General features: G+C 35.9%; 1 protein-coding gene across 7 annotated transcripts in view; it reads right to left on the bottom strand.

Annotated features, from left to right (window-relative positions):
- The window catches only part of SCEL (sciellin), a 68,751-nt gene that overhangs the window by 28,913 nt on the left and 24,926 nt on the right, over positions 1-14,912 (bottom strand). For all 7 annotated transcript variants that reach the window (XM_058825394.1, XM_058825392.1, XM_058825398.1 and 4 more), the window contains 7 exons: positions 11,677-11,755; positions 8,450-8,567; positions 7,776-7,838; positions 7,396-7,467; positions 3,054-3,122; positions 1,312-1,377; positions 71-136 (listed from right to left, as the gene is read on the bottom strand). In XM_058825394.1, the coding sequence (XP_058681377.1) occupies positions 71-136; positions 1,312-1,377; positions 3,054-3,122; positions 7,396-7,467; positions 7,776-7,838; positions 8,450-8,567; positions 11,677-11,719 (497 nt within the window). In that variant the 5' untranslated portion in view covers positions 11,720-11,755. The remainder of the gene's footprint in view (positions 1-70; positions 137-1,311; positions 1,378-3,053; positions 3,123-7,395; positions 7,468-7,775; positions 7,839-8,449; positions 8,568-11,676; positions 11,756-14,912) is intronic.

Below are 14,912 nucleotides of genomic sequence, written 5' to 3'. Positions count from 1 at the left end.
CCTGCTTTCTTGCTCCCAAAATGAGCTCTAGCCAAGAGTTAGGAAATAGCCAGCGATCACTGATACGCACCGTTTGCTTTCCACTCTTTCTGTTGGAGTCCTACTACTGGAAACTGGGGGAGGCATCCAAGATTGCCTGTAAATTTTAATAAATAATTTTTTCAGTATTAGTTTAATGCTCTGGACCTGAACAGCACACTGTGAATGTTAGAATAGAAGTGATGTAAAAATACCTGGAACTTTTATTAAATTATCAGTATTTTTAAAGACTGCATGTTGACAATTTTTAGATCTTACTGACAGAAAGGTGAATGGAACAGGAAATAGTACAGTAATTTTATTTATTGTGAAAAATGTTCTGTGACTCGAAGTGGTTTTTTCTGCAATCTGAGTGCTGTAAATAAATGGAAAGGACAACCACATAAAATGCACAAAGGGTGTCAAGTATCAACACAAGAAACACAATCAGGCTATTAGAGATCACATAAACAGCACAAGCACTTTCAGTTCCTTTTTTGTTTGGGTTTTTTTTTTTTTACCCTCACAACTATCAATCCAGCAATTGTTTTTAAGATAAAAACAATTACACCAGAAGCAGTGCAATTCATTGCATATCTTCCATATCTTCCAAGAGCCTGAAGAAAACTACTGGACTGAAAACAGCATAAACTTCCACTAAACAGGTCTGTTAATATAAATACAGAGACATTTTCATTTCTACATTCATTATTCTACTGATCACATTTTTATGCATTAAATATAAAATAGAAAATCATGAATGAACAGAATTTGCAGCTGGGAAGGATGCAGAAAATTATGGCTATCACCAGCAGTACATTTTAAATTAAAAATGCATTTAGTTGCACACTCTGTTTTTATTCTTGCTTAGATAATGGTATCTGAAATCCAGATTTTTAAACGTAGCTGTGTATCATTAAGAAAACTGTGTGATTCACATGCACTGCAACAGCACAGGGTCAAGTTTGGCATCAGAGATTTCACAATTACAGTGAGCTACAATGCTTTAAAACTGGACTCTGAAAATGAGTACACCAGCTGAGTTAGGGGCTGCAGCCAAGAGTTAGCACCTATTGTGCCATAGCTCACCAAACAGGCTCTACAGAGATAAAACTTGTAAATCCCATGGAAAAAGACAGAGGATGTAAAAGTTTAATTCTTGAAGCTTGCTGAGGAGTTTGAGCGTGCTGAAGGAGGAAGTAGGTAATTTTTTCATGTAATTGTGATACATTACTGAGGTGTAACACAGTGCTATAGACACCCTGGCAACCAAGCAGTGGTGATAATGAATACCTCTTTTTCTTGACTGGAGCAACGACTGTAGTGGTTGTGGATGCTGCATTAGGAGTCCAAGACTGTCTGTTAAGGAAGTATATTTAATGAGTTAATCTTCAGAAAAAGCATAATTTTAAATTATTAAAAGAAAAAAAATATCACATTTCTGCTTTCAGAATGATACAAATGGGTATGGTAAATGCTATAACTATGTTTATATACTTCAAAGGACACAAGATGTGGGAGACCTTAAGGGGTGCCGATGTTTACACAACTGCATTTTTACTTGATATCCAAATTAATTTCTGACTTCTTAAAATTTTTACTTCTGTACCTATACTTTAGTCTCCAAACACTATAATAATAAACTTTCATTTTCTTACTTTAAATTTTGTTTCTTGTTCAATTAGAATGCTTTAGGTTAGTATATATTTGTAAAACTAAACTATAAAAAATCCAAGCCGGTGATTTCTTATAACATTTATCAAAAAGTTATTGTCTTATCCTCTGCAATTCTTAATGATAGTAATTGGCAATTCATAATAACAGTAATTGAAGAAGAGTGCTTTATAAATCATTTTGCTCTCTGTCAGGAAAAAAAAATACATACAATTTAAGTCTCTCTTAAGTCCCACTTCAGAATTAATTGTTGGTCTGTAAAAACCCTCTCCAAAAAGCACCCTATAAAATTCAATTTATATGATGCTTCATGTGTCATCATCAGCATGATTTACAACATAATGGTGTGAAATTATAATTTGAAAGAGTGACCTCAGTTGACCTTTAAATGCCAGAGGTACTGATTTTCTCTTCAGAGTAATATCTCAATTCTCCACAAGATGACTTTTAATTGCTGTGCTCTCTAGCAACTATGTTCTGTGTAATTTATTACTGACACAACTCTACTGACATTGATGAAGACACAAAGTGATGCATTTACAAGTATGGTGGCTGAGCTCTTCTGACTTCCTTAAATAATGAAAATTTCAATCAGGTACTAGGTGGAAGTTTTTTAGAAAATAATTTTTCACTCTTGTGGAATTACATGACATATATAAAGTGATCACTTCTGAATCATAGCAACTTTTTAAATAATGTCTCAAAAATGTCATAGCAACCTCTTTTAAATTAAAACTGTTTTAATCAAAAGACAGGCCTTCTGACCAAAGAAAATGTTTCCACTGGAAAAATCAGCTAAATTATCAAAAACCTATTTTTTATGTTTTGGTACTCAGGTTTTCCACTGGCAGTGTACAATAGCATTTTCTACTGAAAGCATTAAATAGATTTTTTTTCTTTATCTTCCTCAGAATTATGTATTGTATTTGGTAGATTTTATGCAGGGAATTCTGGAGCTCTAGAACACACACACATTTCATAATACTCTTTTTTATTTTGTATTAAAATCCTGTAATTATTAAATAATCATTATGCTGAGTAAATGTGTAATCTGAGGTGGTGTCCCTTTTAAACTGTGTGGAGAAAAAGGATTCTTTAAGGAAAATTCTTCTGGTTTTAATGATTTTTTTTTCTCCTCACCAACAATAAAAAGAGATAATTTAGATTCCAGAGGTCAGGTGGTCAAATGAAGCCTAAACCAGGCCATATGCCATGCAAATAATTTCTCTGTATAGTCTTGGTGTGTATATTAATTCTAAAGTTATGGTAATATATAACACTTAAATGATAATGCATGATCAATGATACATGATAAATTATAATACATAATACTTAGATGATAATGGTTCTGAAATTCATACCTGTTGTTTTGCTTATGGTTCAGAGTTGGGGACTTATTTATTTTATTAGTATCACTTCCGGCTGGAATTCTGTCAGAAACACAGGAATTATTTATAATAAACACCCTATTTTTTTTAATCCATTTTCAATTAAATTAAAATATGTAGTACCACTTTTCCCTGTGTACTGATATCCCAGTGTCACAATATCCCAGTATCACTAAAGGTGGAGAACAGAAGCTGAAATTATATAAATTTAGTGTATTATTATCTGAGACTATGAGTAGCTCACTGAACAAGTTTTCCAAGATGATGTTCAAACCATTCTGTATTAAACCACTCTGTTGCTAACAATTTATTACAACTCCTTTGAATTAGGTCAAAATACCGGAAAGAAAGCAATGTTAAGTCAAGCAGTACACACAGAACTCTTGCCTTTTTCTCTGCCTCACCATTCCTAGAGAGATGCAACAGTCTTGTTTTATTTACAGATTTAATAGATCAATTAAATCAAAAATAATCTAGTGCAAAATCCCTGGCCAAGCATAGTATTGACCTACAGGAGTAATTTCTATCAAAGAAGTTGGATTCTTTGTGCTTGAACTGATTTCACTAAGCCATGAAATTTACATGAAGAAACAACCACATGATTTTTCAAGCCCTTTATGTATGCTACAGTTGTTGCCTAAGGCCTTCAAAATTTTCACAGAAAAGACCATGTAGCTATCATAGCTGAAGCAGATTAGGTTCTTATTTTATTCCAGTTTACTTCCTATATATGAAATATTTTTTAGTAAGGACTGGGGGACTCGGAAAAGCTTAAACCGATGTATACTGAAATAGAGGACAAATACTAAGTTGAGAGAGTGATCTTAAATATTGGATTAAATCAGCTGAAACACATCTTGAGCTACCATTTACATATATTTTTTAGATTATTTATTCTCATCTATAAACTGAAGCCATAGATGCAAAAATAATTAATCGTAGAACTGTAATCTGATGTTACATATAAAATATTTTGAGTCCTGCCTTCAAGCAGCACAGGATCGTGTTGTATTTAATGAGAAGCCTTCCGGGGAGTTCTGGGACACAATCTGCACTAGCGTGTGCTCTGTCTTTTGCAAATCTTTAGCGCAATTTTGCGAAGAGCCCTCTCCTGTCAGGGCAGCACGGGATGTGACAGCAGCTACAGTTGCCGGGAAGGTCACTAGAGGTCTCACTAACCCGGCTGGCTCTGCTGCAGAAAGCTGCAAACACGAGCTTTCCCTCTCATTCGCCAGCGAACCAGCATTTCTTTCACGTTGCATCTCGTATTTTCAAAATTCCAGCACAATGTTTTACATAGTTTTGTATTTTGTTATTTTAAAGCCAGCACTTTTTTTACTTAAAAAAAAAAAAAAAGTAAAAGAAAGGTAGGCGTTGTGTTAACTTCTCCTTGTATAACTTTGGAGCTTCTGATAAAGAATGAAAGAATATCCTCTGTTCTCACCCACGACGCTGTTTCCAACAGACACCCCTGGATCAATGGTCCCATGTAATGTTTATCTGAATCAGGTTAAATTTCTGGCCTCCACAGTATCCTGTGGTGGTGACTCCTACAATTAATATGTGCATTAAGGAAAAATAAATGTTCTTTTCCTTTCTCTTTCTTCTTTCTTTCTTTCTTTCTTTCTTTCTTTCTTTCTTTCTTTCTTTCTTTCTTTCTTTCTTTCTTTCTTTCTTTCTTTCTTTCTTTCTTTCTTTCTTTCTTTCTTCTTTCTTTCTTTCTTTCTTTCTTTCTTTCTTTCTTTCTTTCTTTCTTTCTTTCTTTCTTTCTTTCTTTCTTTCTTTCTTCTTTCTTTCTTTCTTTCTTTCTTTCTTTCTTTCTTTCTTTCTTTCTTTCTTTCTTTCTTCTTTCTTTCTTTCTTTCTTTCTTTCTTTCTTTCTTTCTCTTTCTTTCTCTCTCTCTTTCTCTCTTTCATTTTTAAAATTCATTACCCAAACATTTATAGATTATGTCCCCATTCTTACAGTATAACAAATAGAAAATATTCTTTCGTTATTCAGTTTCCCTATATTATACTTTTCCAAGCTGAGGACTTTTTGTCTTTTTAGACATTTTTCATATAAGGGCTATTCCATCCTTTCTCACCTTCCTCTTTAATTTTTTTTTCTGTTCCTATTGTAGTTTCTTCACATCAGTGAAATTATGCATGCAGCATTCAAGATGTGGAAAGCAGGTTCATACCACACACTGCAATGGGCTTCTGGTTTGCTCTCCAATCCTAGTAATTTCTATCATTCCAAAGTATTAGATCATTAATAAAGCAAACAATTGAAGTATGTAATTTACTTCTGTCTCATCTATCCAGATCTAATTGCTGCAGATGCAGTTGGGATTTAGTGTTGCTGGAAACTATTCTGGATTTAGGATTATTTAGTACATGGAAAAATAGCATTGTAATTTTCATCCCTACCTGACTTATAAGGTTTGTCTCATCTTTTGTCAAATACTTAGTTAGCTTCTAATAATATTTCTGTTTCCTTTGGGAAGGATGTTCTCCACTTGGTACAATTCTTATTTACACCTAAAGTCCTCTTTTGGTGTACTCTGTCATCAGTTGCATTTCAAGAACCCTTTATGTTAGATATTTGTGTGTATGAAAAGACAAAGGTAGTCAGTTTACAACCTGAAATAATTCAGATACTTTAATATCTCAGCATAAACCAAAAAGATATCAAGTACAAAAGAACAGTACTCCTCAGTGACCCTGTAGAAACTGGATTTGTCCTATGACTTCTAAATTAGCAATTAGGGTTTGAGACATGAAAGTCAAGCTTTAAAAATTGTTTTGAAGTGAGTGGCCACTTGGATAGGTGTGACTTAGGTGATATATGCTATAATGCTACTTGAATTTCCAAAAAACTTCATAGAAGTCTGTTTTAAGTGTTCTTAAGTTAACTGACCTCCCATGGGTAATAGAAAAAAAACTGCTTAAAATGTAAGAAACAAAGGTTTGAAATAAATGGCAAGTTTCCAGAGTGGAAGGAGAGATCTGTACAAAACCTGTGTTCTTCCATACATTCATGATTTATCTGGAAAAAAGGAGAGTGGGATGATGTTGCTTGCCAATGTCATTACTTCCCGGTAGTCAAAACAAATGGCAACTGGCAAAGCTTTTCAGAAGTCATCTGCTAACATGTCAGATTTCTAAAATGGCAGATGACATTCACTTTTCTTAGATGCAAAGTAATGTCTGCCAAGAGAAACAACTGATCTCTGAACCAGCAATTATCATGCAGAAAATAAATCTTGGAATTACACAGATAATGTTGTGAAAATTGAAACTTAATTCTTAGTAGCACTCAAAAAAGCAAACTCAATGTTATGAAGTACAATGGGAGGAATTGCAAATGAAATAGAAATCATTGTTATTACTCCTCTGTGTACATACAAGGTGTGCACAAATCTTAAATACCTACATGGAGATTTGGATTCCCACATCAAAAAACTAATATGGAAATAGAAAAGATACAAAGAAGAGCAACAGGTAAATTGAAGTTATAGAATGGCTTTCTCATGATGAATGAAACAATGCAGTGAACCAGGATTCACTGGGCTGTACAAGAATAGGCAGGGTGATGGTACTGTACAGGTCTCTAGCCTATTCTTTTTCAAACTCCTGTAGAGAAGGTAAATTTTGTGTAACAATATTGCATTGTTTCTTACAAGACAATTAAGGATCATAAAATAAAATAACACAGTGCTAAACCCCAGCTAAATAAAGTGGACTTTTCCCACAGTGTGCATTTAAGTTCTGGTTCTCACAGCCCTAGCATGTTCTGGATACCACACGTTAATGGAAGCTGGATTATGAAGTTGCAACACAGAAAGAATCTGCAAACACAAGCATGGTCATGTCTTCACTCAGCAGAGGTCAAGGATGAACAGAAAGTTCAAATTAAGCACCTGTATGACAAGCATGACTGATATTGGTACTGATCATAGTATTTGCAAAGAACAATGGTTTAAGCCATCTTATGCTTAGCTATTGGAGATAGGACTTGGGTTTAGAATTTGAAAAGGAGGAAACTGGGTAGGAGTGGTTATCAGTTGTGGAAAGCTACTTGCATTTATAAGAACAAGAATACACAGAAACAGGTACCAAAAAAAGAAGATATCAAAAGAACCTTTTCCCAAATCACATTTTCATTTGTTCCATTGAAAATTCATGCAAATATCATTCAAAGTCTTTTGCTTAGAAGCTTAATAAATAAAAAAACTTTAAAAATGCACTGACTTCATTCGTCCTTTCCTTTTAAAGACCTCTCACTGGTATGACAATCACAACATTCAATACATCCAGAAGAAGAGTCCTACCTGTCCAAGGTGGTATCAGATCTGTATCGTCCAAGAACACCTTTCTGATCTTCCTTTCCATTTGTGCTACTGCTATAATAAAAAATTTAGAAATGCCACTTTGGTCACTGATTTTATTAAGCAACTTTCATTAATGAAAGACTATCTATGTCTCAGATTAAAGTATCATACAGGGTTTTAGACCATCCAGGTGTCAACAGATCAAACTCTGGATCCACTGCAGTGATCATTTATTGACACTGGAGTCAGATTTACAGTGAAAATATGTATAGACTAAAACTGAACAAAGCAAGTTCTTTGCTTTGTTCATGATATAGTAAAAGGATACTCAGGTTTTTTTGGTAATATAATTAGAAAGGTGCTCAGATACTCCACCATACCTGTGTAGGCTATCTTGGGATTTGTACTGGTTAAGCACCGCCCTTCCGTAGTTTTCATCAGCACTTCAAGCAAAAGGAAAACAGTAAGTATTAAAAATAGATCACTTTTTCTTGGCAAAAGATATTCTGTTTTCCATCAGATTTCACAGCTGTCCACTACCACTGTAATTGCACCAGCTGCAGAACTCTGCAGTAGAAAACTCCAGACATTTTGGAGTAAGAGTTATCTCTTCCTACAAGCTGCTCATGGACCAGATAATGATAACATGGTCTCAAGGCATTGTTTCTGCTGTAATTTTAGTCCTAGTTTACACTAGAGGAAATTTAAACTGATTCTGCCTTAGGGTCCTTAAAAGAACTTGCCAAGATTTATAATCCTCTTGCTTATAAAAAGATCATAATCTTGCATGTAAAATGAAGGATTTTACTTGTAGGGCAGAATTTCATTAAATACTCAGCACTCAAAAGTCCCAATGAACAATAGTCAGTGAATATTCATCAAACTAAAACTTCCAAAAGGCAATCAATACCTCATAAAGATAAATAAATAAGAGTTATTTGATTGAATTCCCCTAATTTGGTTGACACCATCCATGCAAAAGTAGATGCTCCATGCAAAGGTACATGGCATACTGAACTAAATATGGAAGAAATGCATTTCACATTTTTCTTACCTTTCCTCCTCAGGCTTCTTCTTTATCCAGCTGTTATCTTGCAAAAGGGTCCGTCGTTTATTAATATCATGAGTAGCCTGTTGTCTGCTTTTGATTGCAACAGAGGGGCTCTTCTTATCTGCAAATGCAGAGAAACATGTCTTGAAAATGAACATGTAGAAAAATTTTGTCAATCTAAATTATTATTACATCGGTTGAAATAGGTAGAAATTTAAAACCAATTGAATTTTCAGTTATCACACCTGTTTAATCCAGATTGCTTCCTGAAAAGTTTGCAGTTTCACCTTGAAGGGCCCGCAGAAGCCCAGCTTAGCAAACTCAATTCAGTTTCATCCTTAATATGAAAATGCTTTGCCTGTTTCTAATGTAAACACATTTCACAGATCTGATAAAGCAATTATGAAATTTGCATACCACAGTAATCCCAGGAAAGTCAAACTAATGAATCCTGTTTCCTGGGGTGTTGTCTGTGGGTTTTGTATTTGCAGATGTGAGACAGGATACAAACTTTGAATGACAGCTAAACTTGAGGTGACCACGTGGCACTCCTACTACACCCAGCTTAAAATATGTGGATTTTCATGTTTCTCGGAGTCAGACTCCCTCTGAAGCTTTTTCCTCAAAGGCTGAATAAACAGAGTTTCTTTACTAGTCAGTTACTTAATCTTAATCTGAACTTTGATCAAAGCAATACCTTTACACCAAATTTAACTAAAATTGTTGTATGATTTCAAAGGTTATTTGGGAGAGACAGACTGACATGCTGAACAAATATGGAAGCCTTATTTACTTTTGAAAACAACCTAAAATATCTTTGTCCAACAAGGCTGATATTTAGTGTATTGGGAAAGTAACAGTATGATGTTCAATTGATTTGGGAGAATCTTTTGGATTCTTTTTTTGGGAGAATATGGATTCTTCAGTGTATTAGAAAGCTGATGTTTATCTCCTTTGTTTTTTTCGTGAGAATTTTGGCTCTTTTTGCAAGCAAAATATGCAATTACTATTGCTTAGCATTATAAGTCCACCTAAGTTTCATGTCATCAGCCTGTTTGAGGTAAGAGGAAATATTTTTTTGATATCTTTAACATGGCCTATTAAAATGAAAATATAGAAGTTAAGACCAAACAGAAATTCCATCTTTTTAATTGCTATATTTGCCCCAAATTTTTCCAGAGAAGAGAGGGTGAAATATTAGATATGCAAAACCTTTATTAATACAACCAAATAATAATTTAAAAAAATGTGGAAAATACAAAGGATCTTGTGTTTTCCTCTAAAGACCCTCATGGATTTCTCCATTAATTCCTCACTCTCTGAGCATTCACGTAAAAGGATTTTTAAAGTTCAGGAGACATCACTATCTGGTGTTCAGTAACTAGATTGTAAATATTGTGTGCAGAAAGAACATGCTCCAGAGAAAACACATGCAGACAGTAATATATCATTTTTCAGAGTTGTGTTTTGGCATTCTGCTCTGATTTATAAGAAAATGTACTCCTTGTATTTAATACAAGAACTTCACCTGTAGTGATAACATGAAAAAATGACAAATAGCTACACTGAGTGGAAGACCGAATTGTAATAAAACATCAAAACAATTATCTTTCGTGACAATAGCCAAGAGCGAATTTTTAAAAACTTTTTTTCCTAAAAGTAGATAAAATAGAGATAAAATTCTGTAAAAAGAATAAAAACAGATGTGTAAAAAGAGATAAAATTCATTCTAAAAATGTATGAATGTCTCTAATTCAAACTGTGCCTGTTTCAATTCCCTATAGACATGTCCATCCTGCCTAGTGAAAGAGAAGGAATGAAAGGTTTGGACTCATCACTGATGTTGCCTAGTTACAAATGTTCTCTGGTTCTGTCTTGGACTTGCTCTCTCCAAGACTGAGGTGCTAGAGAAGTGTTTTAGGAGCCATGGCTGTGATAGCAGAGGTGTGTGCTTCCATCTCTTGGCCTTGATACCCAGGTTTGGCTTTCTTCTTTTTAAGCAGCATAGATCCAGCCAATTGATGAATGATCAGGGACAATGCTGTTTGTAAGAATGAGCTGACAATCATGGTAGATTAACAAAAGCTAATCTATCCTCACTGCATGAATTCTGCATCAGCCTGTTCACTGCCTATTAAGCTAGTTTTTATCTTAAAAATATTTATTAAAATCCGACTTTAAAGACTTCAAAAAAATGATAGCATTTCAGGCTTGCCTGAATAGCTTCAGTGGGTTGTCAAAAATCACTTCTCAGAAATCATGGCTTTTTAAATTGCAAAATGCAAAGAATGTTTCATGAAACCTTGTGTAAAGCTGGTAGCCCAGCTGGTAGGAATATATATTGTTTTCTTGTCAAGAAACATTTGACAAGTGTTTAGCAGATTAGCAAGCAATCTGCTAATGCCTGAGGCCCTGGGCTAGCAGAAAAGTACTCTTTTCTGGCCTAATGAATTTTCTCCCGAGCTTCAGCTAAAAAATTAAACATAGATCTGATCCAACAGATTAGGTCACACGAGCACAGGCAGATGCAGCTCATCCCTGTCTCTATTTGACAATAAAAATTTATGTCCTCAATGCAGCAGAGCCAAGCAGCTCCCTGCTGTGTCTATGTGAATTTTGGTGCAGTTGAGCCTGGCATATCCCACCCGAACCAGGCCCTCATGCATCTCAAAACCTTTCAGTCATTAGAAATATTTTGGAGGTTCAGGAAAATGGAAAATTTCATCATGTTTCTAATTTGCCTCTGGTTATTTCTCTGCACAGAAAGCAAATTCCAGCCCTCCTCGAGTTTTACTCCTCTAGAGGACTAAACAATCCTACCAGACAATGATTAAACAGCTTTTTTCTCCCCTTCCTCCATTCTAATTTTCTCAGTTTCTACTCATTTTCCCTGTGTGAGTCAAAGAGATGGTGGGGAGACCAGTGGATCTTCCCACTGCCCTTGCAGCCACTTTGCTCCTGCAGCTTTTCCATCACAACCACACCACCCTGTCCTCACCACCTGGCTCCACCACACTCTGACACCCCATGGGATGTTGTGGCCTCAATCCCTGCCAGCCACATGCACAACACCCAGAGTCTGGCATCTAAAGCAGGTCATGGTGGCCCTGGTCACCCTCCTGCCACTGCCTGTGAGGGAGATGTGCCAGGGGCACGGAGAGGCCTGGACAGGAGCGAGGCCTCAGCCTGTAGTGCCCCTGGAGCAGGAAATGGAGGAGACTCAGTGTTACCTCCTTGATTAGGAGACTGTTTCCGTATGTTGAAAGCTGACATTTGTCCTGTGCGATTGTTCCGTCCTTTTGCGGGAATCTAAAAGAAAAAGTGACAAAGAAAGGAAGTCAGCGTTGTCAGCCACATTAGGAGTCGGCCCCAAAGGCAGGTCAGGTTTGCTGTCCACTTTGGTCATCTCCTTGCACAAGTTTAGTCTGACAGGCTGGAATGGCTGAGGGCTGCCCACAGCCATGCTCAGAGTAAATCTGGTGGCTTTTCCCTTTTTCCCTTTTGCCTGGTGACAGCTCTGTGCATCCCTGCCCTTCCCCTCTGCTGTCACCCTGCCCCTTCCCTGTTGGGAGCTCCTGCCCTGGGGACACTTGGTGTGGTGGAGCCCTCAGGGCAAGAGGAGCAGTGCAGGCTGGGCAGAGGTGACAAGCTGCAGGGGAAGATGGTGTCAGTCCCTGGCACAGCACCCGGGGCACACTGAGCTCCTCCAGCCCTGCTCAGGGGTCACTCAGGCTCAGTGGCCAGCAGCTGATGCAAGGGGCAGGACAGAAAGCAGCTCTGCTGCTCTGCAACAGTGCTCAAGTCACTGACTTCTCCCCTTAATTCAAATCAGCTTAAAAGCCTCCAAGACTGATGATTTTAAAAAAAAAATCAAAATTGGGAGTTGAGCTACTCAAAAGATTTCATGTTTTGCTTTGAAAGTGGATTGTGAATACCAGGATTCTTAGAGAAAGCATCAAGCAGAACATGACAACATTTTAATGACAGAAAATTTTCCTTTAAGTTAAAAAAGCTCCAAATGCTAACATTGACTTTGGAGTTTGGGCAAAACTGACCTATTGGATTAATTTTTGTAAAGCAGCATTTTCCAAGAAAACAGTGCTGTGCTGGAAAGCTCACAACCAGCACCACTGTCAGGCTGCTAAAATTTACAGAAGCATCAGAAAACTGACAGAAACAGTTCTTAAAAATCAGAAACATTCCTGGTTCTCTGGATGACAGAGCTGTCCTTGTTTTCTTTTTGAAGATGTGAAGTGTATTGTTCACATATGTAAAATAGAGTGGCGATACCAAGGCCTGTGGCTCTTTCTTTACTGATGGAAGGTGAAGCTTTTGGATTCTGGCAAAAGCTTAAGAATAATGCTTACACTTACATCCACAATAAAACATTGTGGATGCCACAAAGGATTGAACTTAAAGCAGATTTTTCTTTTGCTGCCCAACTATTACTAAAAAAAGCTTATGGTTTAAAAAAAAAAAACATAAAAAGAATCCCAACCAAAAAATAGCATCTCAAAAAATATCCCAACATAAACAAACAAAAAGAAGTATTAAACAACTAGAGATCTTTCTAGAAAGTAAAGATATAAACAAAAAAACTAACATTGCAGTCTGAAGTCTGCATGTATCTTAACCAGTTGTGAAATTCCAAATATTTCTTAGAGTTTAAAATTCTGGCATTTTGAAAGGCTCCTACCCGCATTCCATTTTTTTTAACCTTAGTTGTTGGTATCAAGCAAGCATTGGCACAGTGTGTGTAGAAAACATGTGACTGCTGGATCGGGTTCCCACACAATAAAAATATGCTCGGGGCTATGGTGAGGCTTATTTATTTTGCAATAGGTTATAAAATGCCTTTTAAAAATATTTATGTAAGGTTTTAAGCATATATGATCTGAATTTCCTAGAAACTGTTCAGGTAGGTTATAAAGCAATCAGTTTTTTTAGGTAGTTACCACTTTCACTATAAATTTTCCTGAATTGTCCCAAGATGATACAGAGGCCTCTGGTTTACTTTTTCAGCTTAGGTACAGCTGGACATTTGATGCAGTCATTCCCAGGATAATAGAAAGTTTGATATTTCAGTACATTTTCAAGCAATGAGAATTAGAACTTCTTCATCTCAAGAAGTAGTAGTTTGCATAGAAGGATTTTGGATTTATTTTCTATTAAGTACTTTTAAAGCCATTTCCTAAGGGAAATTAATCATACAACTTTGAAAAAGGAGACTTCTTTTGTGAAAATTAAACCAAATTAAAAGCAACTATAAAGAGGTTTGCAACTCCTCTTGTATCCATAAGAGTCCAGTGTGTTTGTTTCATCCTCCAACATTTAATTAATACTGGGCTTTTTCTCATCCTATATTAATTTTTTAATATTTTTAGGGCAAAAAAATATTTCTGTTTCACATGTGCACAGCATTCAGAATAAACTGCTGCATAGTGTCCTAGCCCAAAAACAGTATGCATAAATGAATCTAAGAAACAGGTACACTCCCTTTTACAGTCAGCACTGAAAATGTGCCAGGTAGTCTGAAATTTTAAACCCAAGCATTTCAGCCCTACAGAATACTGCCATTTTGTCCTTAAGGCTTTCCTCTTACCTCTGAGCTTTCAAGATGTATATCAAAGATTAATTCATTAAAATTTAAAATGCAAATTAAAAAAAAATTACTTTAATCTGTAGCACAGACAATCAAGAATCATCAGGGTAAGATTTACATGTTAGGACTTAGAAATGAAAAGAATCTTGCATGAAGAGGCAGAATAGAGCTCATCAAAACATTTTTCCTTGGCCTTCACTATTTTGAACTGTGTGTGTTTGTATTTGAAAAGGGGAGTGGACTAGAGATTATGAGGATCCCATTAGTTTAAAAATATCAGCTCATAAAAGTCTGGAACTGTCACATTTTTCACATAGGTCAGAGAACAGCTCATCTTCAGACCATAGGGAGATAAACAAAAAGTTTTTAACTTTGTAAATGAGATTGTGAGAAAGCTGAGTTATAGCTTTCTGTACTATGCTGTAGTAGTAAATTATGTTCAGACATTTTTAATAAGATCTGAACCACCGAAGCAAAACAACTCAGCTGGAATGCAAAACAGAAACAAACAGGAATGCAACTCCAGTGTAATTTGAATTTAAAAACAGCGTCAGGAAACTCTAAACGAAAATTAAAACTGCCCTGGCCAGTCCAGTAAGCAGCTCCTAAATGGTTTTAAGACATGCCAGTCCTAGATTCAGATCCTCAAACATTTTGTGGGAAATCCAAACATAATCCCAATGAAATTCAGAAAAACTTCAGACATGGCTTCAGGGAAAGTAAAGGTCCATCTAACCTGCAAGAAATTCTTCCAAAAGCAGCACAAGTCTCTAATACTATTTTTATCCCAAATACCTATATTTACACTTCTGCATCTCCTTTTCATCTCCTGCAGTGACTGATCAGCAGAATACCTCAGGCCTG

Source organism: Ammospiza caudacuta, chromosome 2 (assembly GCF_027887145.1).
Source record: "Ammospiza caudacuta isolate bAmmCau1 chromosome 2, bAmmCau1.pri, whole genome shotgun sequence".
Lineage (NCBI taxonomy): Eukaryota > Metazoa > Chordata > Aves > Passeriformes > Passerellidae > Ammospiza > Ammospiza caudacuta.
The sequence above is the reverse complement of the archived record's forward strand: the minus strand, read 5'-3'. Positions and strand labels throughout refer to the sequence as shown.